Below are 14,195 nucleotides of genomic sequence, written 5' to 3'. Positions count from 1 at the left end.
GAAACGTCTGACCTCTGTGATTGCCAACAAGGGTTTTGCCGCCAAGTACTAAGTCATGTTTTGCAGAGGGGTCAAATACTTATTTCCCTTATTAAAATGCAAATCATTTTCTAACATTTTTTACATGCATTTTTCTGGATTTTTTGTTGTTATTCTGTCTCTCGCTGTTCAAATAAACCTACCATTAAAATTATAGACTGATCATTTCTTTGTAAGTGGGCAAACGTACAAAATCAGCAGGGGATCAAATACTTTTTTCCCCCAATGTAATCTTACTTAATCATTATGTAGCCTAACCTGATGTAATCTTACCTAATAATCTGTTTGTGGAGCTACTTAATTAAGGTCAAGGGAACAAACCTATGGCACAGCTATTCTATCCACATAGTCAAACTCCCAAGATTTTGTCTAGCCTGCCCACCTAAAAGACTCAAAAACACAGTTCTGAGAAACAGAACACAGTTGCATCCCACTGGGTAAAAACGGGTTGAATCATTATCGTTTCCATGTCATTTCAACAAAAATAATTATGTGATGACATTAAAAAGGTTCGGACCCTTTTTTTCAATTTTCGTAAAAAATTACATGCCCAAATCTAACTGCCTGTAGCAAGGCTATGCATATTCTTGATACCATTTCAAAGAAAACCCTTTGACATTTGTGGAAATGTGAAATGAATGTAGGAGAATATAACCCATTAGATCTGGTAAAAGATAATACAAACCAAAAAACATGTGTTTTCAAAAATGTTTTTTTGTTCCATCATCTTTGAAAAGCAAGAGAAAGGCCATACACTCAGATAGGATTTTAGATGTAATTTAGATGTTGTCCACAAGATGGAAGCAGTGTGGGGTGGAGCCAGTTCCTACATTTGAATACATTTTTTCAAACAAAACTACACTCTCTCTGGGACTTTCAGGATGACAAATCAGAGCAAGATTACTGAATGTAACTATATTATTTACCTTCAGAGGTGAATGTATCAAACCAGTTGCCATGATGTGTTTTGTTGTTGTGCACTATCCTCAAACAATAGCATGGTATTTTTGTTGTCATAATAGCTACTGTAAATTGGACACCGCAGTTAGATTAACAAAAATGTAAGCTTTCTGGCCATAAGACATGTCTATGTTCCTGTTGTTTACAATGTCATTCTAGTTACAATATCGAATATTGAGCAACGACTGTCCCGGTTTAGGAACACCGATCCCGTAGATCAATGTGGAAAACTGATCGGATTTGCAAAAAGTCAACGTAAGGGAATTTAGTATTTTTTTTTCAAACCTAAATCCAATTACACAGTGACATTTTTTGTTGATTTTACATTGAATTCGCATTCACAACTTAACCAAATGTAAATCAAAACTAAACATTGAATTAACGATTGTGCCCAGTGGGATAGCACTCATCCTTAAATGATGAGTGGGTTAAATTGTGAGAGAATTGGAAAAGTGGCAACACTAAAGAGTCTACTGTAAATATAGGGCATTGCACTGATTTTACAAGGCACTTGGGGAGGCTGTTACAGAGATAAGAAACAAAATGGGAGTGTCTGTAATTACAATGAGCTCAAGCACCAGGGTTACTTGTACTGTACCGTAGAGTGTTCTGTTGCATGTTCACACCAGGGCAACAAGGCTGAGTGCTACTCCAGGACCAGGGCTCAATCCTCACAACAATGTTAACACTTCTCACCAATCACATCAGCTGGATAACATTACAATACTTGATTTATTAGAAATCAATAATGCAATGATAGAAGAGTTGCCCTTGAATCACACAGAGCAAGCCTGATCAACCACTGCCATAACGTTAACATGTTGTCTCTGATTATTTCTTTTCGCTGGCTGCTTTCCGTGAAATAGTTTTGTTTGTGTTGGCATACTTGTGTTTATCATTTCTGTAAATGAGAGAAAATAGATTTATGAATGCACAATTTCATCAGGTTTGAACAAAAATATTATGTATTTTAGTTTTAAAGTAAAATGATGTGTTTAGACATCAGTGTGTGTGCACAGTATAGTACCTGCTCATTTTGACTTTGCTCCTGCACCCCAGTCCTCCCTCCCAGTGACTGGTGTAGGCTCCTCTCGTCATCATGCCTCCACAGCTGACACAGGGCTTCCCATTGCTGTACGGCTACAAGTAAGGACAACAGCAGTTTAGGGTTGAAATCTAGCATATGGAGATGCACTACTCTAGCCATCGAGGCAGCTTACCTGCTCTTTACAGCAGTGACCACAGATCATCCTGGTGGCCAGCTCCATGAGGTGGTCCTGGTCCTCGTCATGACACACGTCACAGGGGTAGGCCCGGCCACAGCATGAGAACCTGAGAGCACACCCATGGGATGTCACTCACCAGCAAAGTTTACTTTGGCAACACAAAATGATGTTAAGGGGAAAGAGGTCGCTAAGAACCTGAGCCAGCGATGACTCTGTCTGTAGTGTTTGCAGGATCCCTTCTCAGGTAGTGGTTTCCCCATCTGTATGGCGGGGTCCCTTATGTTACGCCGATAGGTCAGTGAAGAGTCACTGTGCCCTGTACAGTACAGTCAACTATGTATTACAGACAGAATAGCCAAAACAGCGGTTTAACCTTCTTCCATGTTTCATCATTAAAATCCTACTATAGGCCTTTGTTTCTGACCGGTTTTCTCTTTGCGTGGCGGAATGTACTGGAATCGTGTGCTGTCAACCAGGATGCTGAGTTTGCTGTGACAGTGCTGACAGTTGAACTCCTTGCTCTGGCCATACAAAAGGTTCTGCAGACAAAATAATACACAAAATCAGACTAATCAAATAACAGAACAGACCATCTTAGATCAAAACTTCAACCAGATATAAATACTTTCATCATCATAAAACAAGAATGGAGCAATAAACAGAGTGTTGGTGACCTTCACAGGTCCCTCTTTGGAGCAGTTGAGGCAGACAATGACCAGATCACAGTCCTGCAGGACCAGGTCCACAGGAGCAGCGGTGCCCAGGTCCAGATAGCCCAGGACGTCACTGTAGTGGTGCAGCATGCTGGGTCTGAAAGCAGCACTGATCCCTGCGTTACACTTCTCACACTGGGCCGTGCAGGGGTTCCTGCCATTTAGAGTCAGGTCTGCTGTCACCTTACACCTGTAAACAACACACACAGGATTGACAGACACACACTTATGTCACATCTCCAAGTCCCATCAACACCAAAAAAAAATACTGCAGATAAGTTTAATCTTTCCTCCTATAGGCAATATTCCAAGGGGAAAATGTGAGATACAGTGTAGGCTAAAGAAGATGTCATCAGTGGAGGACAGTCTGTCTGCTCACCTGCTGCACTGCAGACACACAGTGATCTGTGTGGCGACCACGGTCGCCGTGCCCTCTCCCAGCCTCAGGCCCAGGAGCTTCACCTCTGTTCCTCTGCGGGGCTCACTGAGCTTAATATTCTCCACCTTCCCCTGGTCCTCTTCATCACTAACACCATCATCATCATCATCATCACAGCCAGGGACCAATAGTTTTTTCCACTCATCTTCTCCTTCTCTGCTCTCCTCATCAGTTGCCGTGTGGAGGACAGGGTCAGGCGTGTCATCAGCGGCAGGCTCTTTGTACACGGTTGCCTGGAGCTTCTGGTATGGCACAAACTGAATTCCAGCCTTTGCTATCTCCATGTCTTTTTTCAGCTGAGGAGAGATTTAAAAGAGAGAAAGGATTGAACGCTGCTGTCAAGTTAAGTAGTTTAAAGGAAATAAAGTAATACAACACAGAAAATTCATAACATCACCACAGTCTCTCATGGAAAACAGAGGTTACCAGGAAGATATCATACTAAGTAGACTAACATAAATGGAACTCTGTTTTTATACCAGTCTACAGTCTCACCTGCCTGGCTCCCTCAGTGAACAGTCTTTCCATGCTGCGATCCAACCAGCGAAGGAAGGGCCGGAAGAGCAGCTCCACCTTACCCATCAGCTGATTGGTGGCATGTTTAGCCTGTAGCCATTCCAGTGATGCTTGTTCAACATATCTATGTGAATAAAAAAACATGAGCTGGCACACACCCAGAGACAATTGTTGTATGTAGAGGTGCTGATTAACAGCGAATAAACTATAACCTATTAAAAAAAGAGTTGTGCACACTGTATATAAACTCCCAGTAATTTATTGGGTTAATCACCTACGTTTCGGCATCACTGTGCCACAATTACTGGGATATATAAACTCGGCGTTTATTTTCAGCAAACTTAACGTGTAAATATTTGTTTGATCATAACAAGATTCAACAACAGACAAACTGAACAAGTTCCACAGACATGTAACTAACAGAAATGGAATAATGTATCCCTGAACAAAGGGGGGTGTTAAAAGTAACAGTCAGTATCTGGTGCGGCCACCAGCTGCATTAAGTACTACAGTACACCTCCTCCTCATGGACTGCACCAGATTTGCCAGTTTCTGCTGTGAGATGTTACCCCACTCTTCCACCCTGGCACCTGCTTGTTGCCGGACATTTCTGGGGGGAATGGCCCAAGCGCTCACCCTCCAATCCAACAGGTCCCAGACGTGCTCAATGGGATTGAGATCCGGGCTCGTCGCTGGCCATGGCAGAACACTGACATTCCTGTCTTGCAAGAAATCACGCACAGAATGAGTAGTATGGCTGGTGGCATTGTCATGCTGGAGGATCATGTCAGGATGAGCCTGCAGGAAGGGTGCCACATGAGGGAGGAGGATGTCTTCCCTGTAACACACAACGTTGAGATTGCAGGCAATGACAACAAGCTCAGTCCGATGATGCTGTAACACACCGGTCCAGACCATGACGGACCCTCCACCTCCAAATCGATCCCGCTCCAGAGTACAGGCCTCGGTGTAATGCTCATTTCTTCAACGATAAACGCGAACCCGACCATCACCCCTGCTGAGACAAAACCGCGACTCGTCAGTGAAGAGCACTTTTTGCCAGTCCTGTCTGGACCTGTGATGGTGGGTTTGTGCCCATAGGCGACGTTGTTGCCGGTGATGTCTGGTGAGGACCTGCCTTACAACAGGCCAACAAGCCCTCAGCCCAGCCTCTCTCAGCCTATTGCGGACAGTCTGAGCACTGATGGAGGGATTGTGCGTTTCTGGTGTAACTCGGGCAGTTGTTGTTGCCATCCTGTTCCTGTCTCGCAGGTGTGACATTTGGATGTACCGATCCTGTGCAGGTGTTGTTACACATGGTCTGCCACTGCGAGGACGATCAGCTGTCCATCCTATCTCCCTGTAGCGCTGTCTTAGGCGTCTCACAGTACGGACATTGCAATTTATTGCCCTGGCCACATCTGCAGTCCTCCTGCCTCCTTGCAGCATGCCTAAGGCATGTTCACACAGATGAGCAGGGACCCTGGGCATCTTTCTTTTGGTGTTTTTCAGAGTCAGTAGAAAGGCCTCTTTAGTGTCCTAAGTTTTCATAACTGTGACCTTAATTGCCTACCGTCTGTAAGCTGTTAGTGTCTTTACGACCGTTCCATAGGTGCATGTTCATTAATTGTTTATGGTTCATTGAACAAGCATGGGAAACAGTGTTTAAACCTTTACAATGAAGATCTGTGAAGTTATTTGGATTTTAACGAATTATCTTTGAAAGACAGGGTCCTGAAAAAGGGACATATATATATACATACACACACACACACACACACACACACACACACAGTTGAAGTCGGAAAGTTTACATACACCTTAACTGAGTTTAAATGTATTTGGCTATCACAATTGCTAACATTTAATCCTAGAAGAAATGCCCTGTCTTAGGTCAGTTAGGATCACCACTTTATTTTAAGAATGTGAAATGTCAGAATAGTAGTAAAGAGAATTATTTATTTCAGCTTTTATTTTTATTATTTTACTTTCATCACATTCCCAGTTGGTCAGAAGTTTACATACACTCAATTAGTATTTGGTAGCATTGCCTTTAAATTGTTTAACTTGGGTCAAACGTTTCGGGTAGCCTTCCACAAGCTTCCCACGATAAGTTGGGTGAATTTTGGCTCATTCCTCCTGACAGAGCTGGTGTAACTGAGTCAGGTTTGTAGGCCTCCTTGCTCGCACACACGCCTTTTCAGTTCTGCCCACACATTTTCTATAGGATTGAGATCAGGGCTTTGTGATGGCCACTCCAATACCTTGACTTTGTTGTCCTTAAGCCATTTTGCCACAACTTTGGAAGTATGCTTAGGGTCATTGTCCATATGGAAGACCCATTTGCAACCAAGCTTTAACTTCCTGACTGATGTCTTGAGATGTTGCTTCAATATATCCACATAATTTTCCATCCTCATGATGCCATTCATTTTGTGAATTGCACTAGTCCCTCCTGCAGCAAAGCACCCCCACAACATAATGCTGCCACCCCCATGCTTCACAGTTGGGATGGTGTTCTTCGGCTTGTAAGCCTCCCCCCTTTTCCTCCAAACATAATGAAACATTTCATCAGACCAGAAGACTTTTTCTCCAAAAAGTACGATCTTTGTCCCCATGTGCAGTTGCAAACCGTAGTCTGGCATTTTTATGGCGGTTTTGGAGCACTGGCTTCTTCCTTGCTGAGTGGCCTTTCAGGTTATGTCGATATTGGACTCGTTTTACTTTGGATATAGATACTTTTGTACCCGTTTCCTCCAGCATCTTCACAGGGTCCTTTGCTGTTGTTCTGGGATCGATTTGCACTTTTCGCACCAAAGTACGTTCATCTCTAGGAGACAGAACACATCTCCTTTCTGAGCGGTATGACGGCTGCGTGGTCCCATGGTGTTTATACTTGCGTACTATTGTTTGTATAGATGAATGTGGTACCTTCAGGTGTTTGGAAATTACTCCCAAGGATGAACCAGACTTGTGGAGGTCTACAATTTTTTTCTGAGGTGTTGGCTGATTTCTTTTGATTTTCCCATGATGTCAAGCAAAGAGGCACTGAGTTTGAAGGTATGCCTTGAAATACAGCCACAGGTACACCTCCAATTGACTCAAATGATGTCAATTAGCCTATCAGAAGCTTCTAAAGCCATGACATCATTTTCGGGAATTTTCCAAGCTGTTTAAAGGCACAGTCAACTTAGTGTATGTAAACTTCTGACCCACTGGAATTGTGATACAGTGAATTCTAAGTGAAATAATCTGTCTGTAAACAATTGTTGGAAAAATAACTTGTGTCATGCACAAAGTAGATGTCCTAACCGACTTGCCAAAACTATAGTTTGTTAACAAGAAATTTGTGGAGTGGTTGAAAAATGAGTTTTAATGACTCCAACCTAAGTGTATGTAAACTTCCGACTTCGAGAGAGCGAGCGAGCGAGCGAGCGAGCGAGCGAGCGAGAGATCTACACACATTTTTCTCAATGTGTCCGTCTACATAGACATACATACACACACACGTATACATACACAGACAGTTGAAGTCGGAAGTTTACATACACTTAGGTTGGAATCATTAAAACTCTGGGCTGAGGGCTTGTAGGCCTGTTGTAGATGGACACATTGAGAAAAATGTATCAAAACTTATCAAAGTGTTATTGTATTTCGACTGTAAAGCCATTGAAAATAAAAGAAAGTTTCTCTCACCTTCCCATAACTGATGGCAAGTCCTGGTCCAGTGGTATATCTAATGTAAATACCTGGAGAAAAAAAAATTACAAAATAAATGTACACCTTGAGTCTTAGCTCTAGACACAATAGGATTATAATCAAACAGATGAGATTCGTAGGTCAAAGATTTGAGTTTACCTCTTGTGGGTACTTTTCCGGAAAGCTCACCATTATGTCAACGTCTTTCAAGTCAAAAGGCTGTAAAACAGTATAAGGAGTGTGTCAGCATGTTTTTATGCACAATTTTCCATGTTGTAACATTCCTATGATGTTCATAAAACTATATCATAGTAGAAACAATAAAATACAATGGCCTTTGAGGCCTTGAGTTGTGGATTGGAATAATGCAGACAATGTTTACCCAGTCTGGATCAGTGGGCTGTACTGTGGCTCGGTAGAAGGTGACTTGGCCGTCGCTCCGTTCCTGCACAATAAGCTGTTCTTTAGGAAAACGCTTTATCAGCTGCTTGATCTCAGTGTCCCGTAGCTGTCTGGTGATATTGTCAGTCAGGTCACTCAGTTTGACCACCTGAAGGGCACTGGGAGGGGGGGCATGGGGCACCCTGGGCCTGCCTCCGTCTCCTACAGGCTGGTCGTCAACTAGGGGAAACTGTGGTGGGTGCCAGTAGTGACATCTATCTTCCATGGTGCAGCACCCAGAGAGAAAATAGTGACAGGGCCGGCGATTGTTGGCCCTCTCACCTCTGGTTGGAGCAGCCCTTGGTTTGGAGGGCTGCCTGTGGCCTACATCTCCAGGGCTGTCAACCACTGGATTCTGCTGTGTGATTCCAGGGTGGCTGTGAGGGCCTGTCCCTCTTTGGTTCTCCTGTTCTGACCTTCGGTTTGTCCTGTTCTCTACCTTCCCCTGGGTGAGGGTGGTGGAATCTCCTCTTTGATGGAGGAAGCGGCACTTCCTCCCAAAGTTACAGTGCCGTCCCTGTGAGTAGAAACGACACAGCTGGACTTGAGGGCCACCATGTGCTGGTTGATTCCTGCTCTCTTCCTCATTGTGACACAGAGCGACAGAATCCCCATTGCTCTCTGGTGATACCTATAGAAAATAACTCTTGTTATGACATTCATGAAAACGTGCAGGGAGTACAAAGTAGGAAACACTGAAAAGACCATCACTGAAACAAGAAAATACAACATGTAGTTTGTCACAGACGACATACAGTGCATTCGGAAAGTATTCAGACACCTTGTCTTTTTCCACATTTTGTTATTAGATAATACAGTGATTGACACAATAAGATAAATCAGTCTCTTACTCGTGTATTGACACAAATATCCTGTCATTCATCCCTATGAACTACATACAGTGCATTCGGAAAGTATTCAGACCCCTTGACTATTTCCACATTTTGTTATATTACAGCCTTATTCTAAAATTGATTCAATTGTCGTCGTCCCCCCCCCATCAATCTACAAACAATGCCCGATAATGACAAAGCAAAAACAAGTTTAGACATTTTTGCAAATGTATTAAAAATAAAAAATAAATATCCCTTCTTGGGTATGACGCTACAAGCTTGGTACACCTGTATTTGGGGAGTTTCTCCCATTCTTCTCTGCAGATCCTCTCAAGTCCTGTCAGGTTGGATGGGGAGCGTCACTGCACAGCTATTTTCACGTATCTCCAGAGATGTTCTATCAAGTTCAAGTCCCAAAGCCACTCCTGCTTTGTCTTGGCTGTGTGCTTGGGTCGCTACCCTGTTGGAAGGTGAACCTTCACCGCAGTCTGAGGTCCTGAGCAGATTACCACCATGCTTCACTGTAGGGATGGTATTGGCCAGGTGATGAGCGGTGCCTGGTTTCCTCCAGATGTGACGCTTGGCATTCAGGCCAAAGAGTTCAATCTTGGTTTCATCAGACCAGATAATCTTGTTTCTCATGTTGTGAGAGTCTTTAGGTGCCTTTTGGCAAACTCCAAGTGGGCTGTCATGTGCCTTTTACTGAGGAGTGGCTTCTGTCTGGCCACTCTACCATAAAGGCCTGATTGGTGGAGTGCTGCAGAGATGCTTGTCCTTCTGGAAGGTTCTCCCATCTCCACAGAGGAACTCTGTCAGAGAGACCATCGGATTCTTGGTCACCTCCCTGACCAACGCCCTTCCCCCCAATTGCTCAGTTTGGCCGGGCGGCCGGCTCTAGGAAGAGTCTTGGTGGTTCCAAACTTCTTACATTTAAGAATTATGGAGGCCACTGTGTTCTTGGGGACCTTCAATGTTGCAGAAATGTTTTGGTACCCTTCCTCAGATCTGTGCCTTGACACAATCCTGTCTCTGAGCTATACGGACAATTCCTTCAACCTCATGGCTTGGTTTTTGCTCTGACATGCACTGCCAACTGTGGGACTTTATAAAGACAGGTGTGTGCCTTTCCAAATCATGTCTAATCAATTGAATTTACCACAAGTGGACTCCAATCAAGTTGTAGAAACATCATGGATGATCAATGGAAACAGGATGCACCTGAGTCTCATAGCAAATGGTCTGAATACTTATGTAAATAAGGTATTTCTGTTTTCGCTTTGTCATTATGGGGTAGTGTGTAGATTGATGACAAACATTTTATTTATTCAATTTTAGAATAAGGCTGTAACGTAACAAAATGTGGAACAAATTAAGGGGTCTGAATACTTCCCGAATGCACTGTATATCAGACTAAACTACTTCACTAGAAATAGCCTCCAGTGTCCATCTTCTGTACTGTAGGCCTACTACTACTAGCTAGCGAAATCATAACACACATTAAATGGTTTTGACTAGATGGGATGCAGCTAATGTCAGCAGTGACTACTTAGCAGGTTAGGAGAACTGGGGTAAGGTTAGGAAAGGGGTTAGTGTTATCTAAAATTTAAAAAGTGTCCTCGACGCGACTTTTGACGTCACTTTGACAAATAACTGCATCCCTTCTAGCCATGACCAGCTAAAATATCAAAATATGGCACTCATTTTGAATGAGTTAGCCCAACAACACTATTACACCTTATAATAACGTACAATACCTCAACGCTGTTTACAGGTGAACGTTCCATGTAGCTATTTGCTATTCGTTTGTATCCGTAAAGCTGATGTTACTTTGTTGCATTCAGTAGATACAGTAGTTTCTGCCAAAGTCCAATGGCTGACGTTGTTTTTCTTTCCTCTGGCATGGGCAGTGAAGACTATTCTTATACTTTATTGCCCCCTCCTGGTATAGAGTGAGATGGACACAACTCGCACCATAAATTGCTACATAGACTGTATACAGTCCATCCAATTGTTGACACATTTTCATGTGAATATTCTAGAATCCGCATCTGAAAATATGCGCATTTTCCCACCAGTGGCGTGTTTCCACAAAATTGACCCGTTGCGGATAATATCAGTGCATAATGACGTTGTGCACACAAAATTTACTTTTTCGCTTAAGTTTTCATGTACAGAATAAAAATTACAAGTTCAATGTGTTTCCATCGCATTTTCAACTCTACCAAGCATCGATCATCATGTTACAAGAATAAGACCCTCGATATTTATTGGAAAGGACCACCAAGAGAACCTTGCACTTTCACAACCCTGTGAAGTTCATAATAACGTATTTTATCTTTAGCCTAATAAACTGTATGGTCCTCCTACTACGACTCCTGAAACAACAAACCAAATTTACTTCGATATGATGGTTATTATATCAATATTTGCGCATAATTAATTTCACCAACACAAAAATATCCCACCATGTTGAACAAACAAATTATCTGTCGGAAAATGTATAAAATTGTACAGACAGTTTCCGTCACAGCTGTCATGATTTGTTTTTATACGGTAGGACTTTACTCATAAAAACTCATACAATACTTTAACAAAAATCTATTGAGGAGAACCTGAGGATAATCTCTACCCTGTGATTAATTGAATAACCTAACGAATAATAATAACGCATTTTGTGTGCTTGTGAAAATAATCAAAGGAGAAATGTAATGGAATACTACTGTAGGCCTGCACACATACTAACAATCAAGTCATTGGTTGGTCATATACATTACATCCCTGACTGTTGTATAACCTGAGAATGAAAAGAGTTACAATATAAATAATTTAGCACCATGTTAGTTGATACTGGACATTCAGGGAGAGGAGCAGTCTTTATTGGTCAATGCACCTGGCTTCCACATTCACATTTATCACAAGTTAAGTACAAGGGAATGAACACCATTTACATTCTTTATTTTACAAAAGCAGGATGGATCTAGTAGTAGATACATTTTCAGGCCTGGGAATCGACCTGGGAAATGACTCCTCTCTTCAGCCTCTCTGGAACAGTGTCAGGCCCAATCACAGGGACTCTTTGAGGTCTCCTCTTTTCCCCATTGTTTTGACTGTGTCTTCATACTTTGTGTTCTGCCTCTCCTTCCTGGCGTGTGACATCATAGGGGACAGATGGCCATGGGTCCAGAGTTCAAGATCCAGCCGAGCCGGCGGCCAACACCTTCCATGCTATTGCATTGTGCTGGCATCAGTCTGCATAAGCATATGCTCCTTGTGCTTCCTGCAAGTGTGGCTCAGTGGACATGAAGACCACCGGTGACACTGCCAGACCAAGTCCCAACCCTACTGGAGCTCATGAGTGACGGGAAACCTTCTGCTCTTTGACTTCCAGTACTTCATCTGGCACCTGCTGCACCACTGGTTATACATCATGTTCCATGCAATCCACCACAACTACTCAGCTCCCTTTGTTCTGGCTACACAATGCCTGGGAGGGTGGGAGCTGGTCAGTGTGCTTTTGGACCACCCTGAATCCTGTCATCCTGAGATGCCACCTTCTCACCACGTGGGTCTTTATGGTGCTCCATGTCTATGTGTCCGTGGAGGATTTTCCTTGGTCCCCATCTCGTCTGATACCCTTCAGTATTTATTGAGGGCCCAGCAAGGATGATGTGCACCATTATGAACTCAACAAGAACTTTGCACCATACTTCAGCCACTGGGATAAAATATTTGGAACACATGCTGATTTTAGTTTCTCTTACTCTTACTCAGAGCCGGTGACAAATACATTCTTATGATGACATTCTATGAAATTGAATTCAAACTAAATGATTATGAGAAACAGACCTGTTTCAAATGAAATGATATATTTGAGACCTGTTAATTAACTGAGTGAACAATAAGTTATCCTTCTCTACTTTGGCTTGTGGAACTCATTGGAGTGAATTCTGTTGGATGTTATGGTTAAAACTGTTTTATTATGCAATGGGAAAATGTATATAAACTTTTCCATGTTCTTCATAATTAATACATGTTTAATACAGATATATTTATCCATGTCCCTTTATTCAACCTGCCAGTAAACCCAACGTATAATAAGTTTCTCACACCCCAGATCGGGTCGAGACATAAAAATCAAAAGTACCAACAATTGCAATTCTCACAATGTGATCTATGGATTCGCTGCCCTTGCAGCTTATTTTACGTAGGAGAGACCTCAAGGGAGTTACACACTAGAATGTGTGAGCACCGAAGTGCCATTCGATGTGCTGACCCCAACAGCACAGTGGCCCTCCATTTCAAATAGCGGGGACACTCGCTTTGTGAGTTATTTTGTTTGGAATTGAACAAGTCAGTAAAAACAAACGCGTTGGTGATGTTGACAAACACTGAAGGTCCAGAGAGACGTTCTGGATCCATTCCTTAGAGACTTTAGTCCCCAGAGGTCTTAACCTAGAGAAGGACTATAGTATGCTTTTGTGAAGGGCCCCATCCCTTTTTTGGTCCAGTGCCCAAAAAACGTTTAATGTTTACACATGGAGGGAGCTTAGACTTCTGTATCTCATCACTTGGTGGAGACATTGACCATAGTACCCCACACCCTGTACCCCATCTCTCATTAGCACCACCAGCTGAATATAGTTTTCTCCCTAATTGTCTTCCCCATGCCCTATATCAGGGGTGGGAAACTCCAGTCCTCGAGGGCCTAATTGGTGTCACACCTTTTCTCCATCCCTAGCAAACACAGCTGATTAATCAAATTGCATTCTAAACTGAAGATCATGATTAGGTGATTATTGGAGTCAGGTGTGTTAGTTGGAGCTGGGGCAAAACTGTGACACCAATCAGGCCCTTGAGGACTGCAATTCCACCCCTGCCCTATATTAACTTGTCCATTCCATTTGTGTTTATTCTGAAGGCAATTGAAGGCCGAAACATCAATCGTTTAAACTTGCTTACTAAAACCAATAACTGTTTGTGGTGAGCGAGCGTTGCGCCTTTTCCTTCCCAATGATGTTTACATCACCTAGACTCACTTTGGTTGAGCACCCACTCCTTTTTTCCATTCTAGATCAGTCAGTCAATCACAATTTACCAAAGTAAAATTGTAGGAGCAGTCGAAACCGTGCTTCTAGACCGGAATACTGGCCCCTTGGTTTGACAGCATTAAAACCGTTTACATCACGGGTTTAATGCAGTCAAACCAAGGGGCCAGTATTCAGGTCTAGAAGCACGGTTTCGACTGCTCCTACAGTCTTACTTTGGTACTGCAGTTTAACTGAAGCCCGACCCAGAAAGACAATTTCCATAGACAGCCACATAGAGAAGG

General features: G+C 42.8%; 2 protein-coding genes across 2 annotated transcripts; one reads left to right on the top strand and one right to left on the bottom strand.

Annotated features, from left to right (window-relative positions):
* Positions 1-265: 265 nt before the first annotated feature.
* On the bottom strand, positions 266-10,853 carry si:dkey-24l11.2 (ZnF_C3H1 and zf-CHY domain-containing protein). Its single transcript, XM_014124826.2, has 12 exons — positions 10,621-10,853; positions 7,975-8,664; positions 7,752-7,811; positions 7,590-7,642; positions 3,873-4,017; positions 3,318-3,673; positions 2,900-3,128; positions 2,650-2,764; positions 2,421-2,541; positions 2,220-2,331; positions 2,027-2,139; positions 266-1,900 (listed from the first exon to the last, which is right to left on the bottom strand). Exons 1-12 carry the CDS (start codon positions 10,648-10,650, stop codon positions 1,831-1,833), a joined length of 2,094 nt encoding a protein of 697 aa, XP_013980301.2. The 5' UTR covers positions 10,651-10,853; the 3' UTR covers positions 266-1,830.
* Positions 10,854-11,827: 974 nt separating this feature from the next.
* On the top strand, positions 11,828-13,554 carry ch25hl1.2 (cholesterol 25-hydroxylase like 1, tandem duplicate 2). Its single transcript, XM_045688222.1, is given in 4 exon segments — positions 11,828-12,045; positions 12,048-12,219; positions 12,221-12,376; positions 12,378-13,554. Coding segments are annotated over 4 exon segments (822 nt in total). The 5' UTR covers positions 11,828-11,837; the 3' UTR covers positions 12,664-13,554.
* The last annotated feature ends 641 nt before the right edge of the window (positions 13,555-14,195 follow it).

This window comes from Salmo salar, chromosome ssa10, assembly GCF_905237065.1.
Source record: "Salmo salar chromosome ssa10, Ssal_v3.1, whole genome shotgun sequence".
Lineage (NCBI taxonomy): Eukaryota > Metazoa > Chordata > Actinopteri > Salmoniformes > Salmonidae > Salmo > Salmo salar.
This window is presented reverse-complemented; position numbering and strand designations above follow the sequence as displayed.

Coding starts and splice junctions, on each gene's coding strand:
- si:dkey-24l11.2 (XM_014124826.2), bottom strand. CDS start 10,650: ATGGAACGTTCACCTGTAAACAGCGTTGAG. Junction 7,812..7,974: donor AGCCCACTGATCCAGACTGG/GTAAACATTGTC, acceptor ACTGTTTTACAG/CCTTTTGACTTGAAAGACGT. Junction 7,643..7,751: donor CGGAAAAGTACCCACAAGAG/GTAAACTCAAAT, acceptor TTTTTTCTCCAG/GTATTTACATTAGATATACC.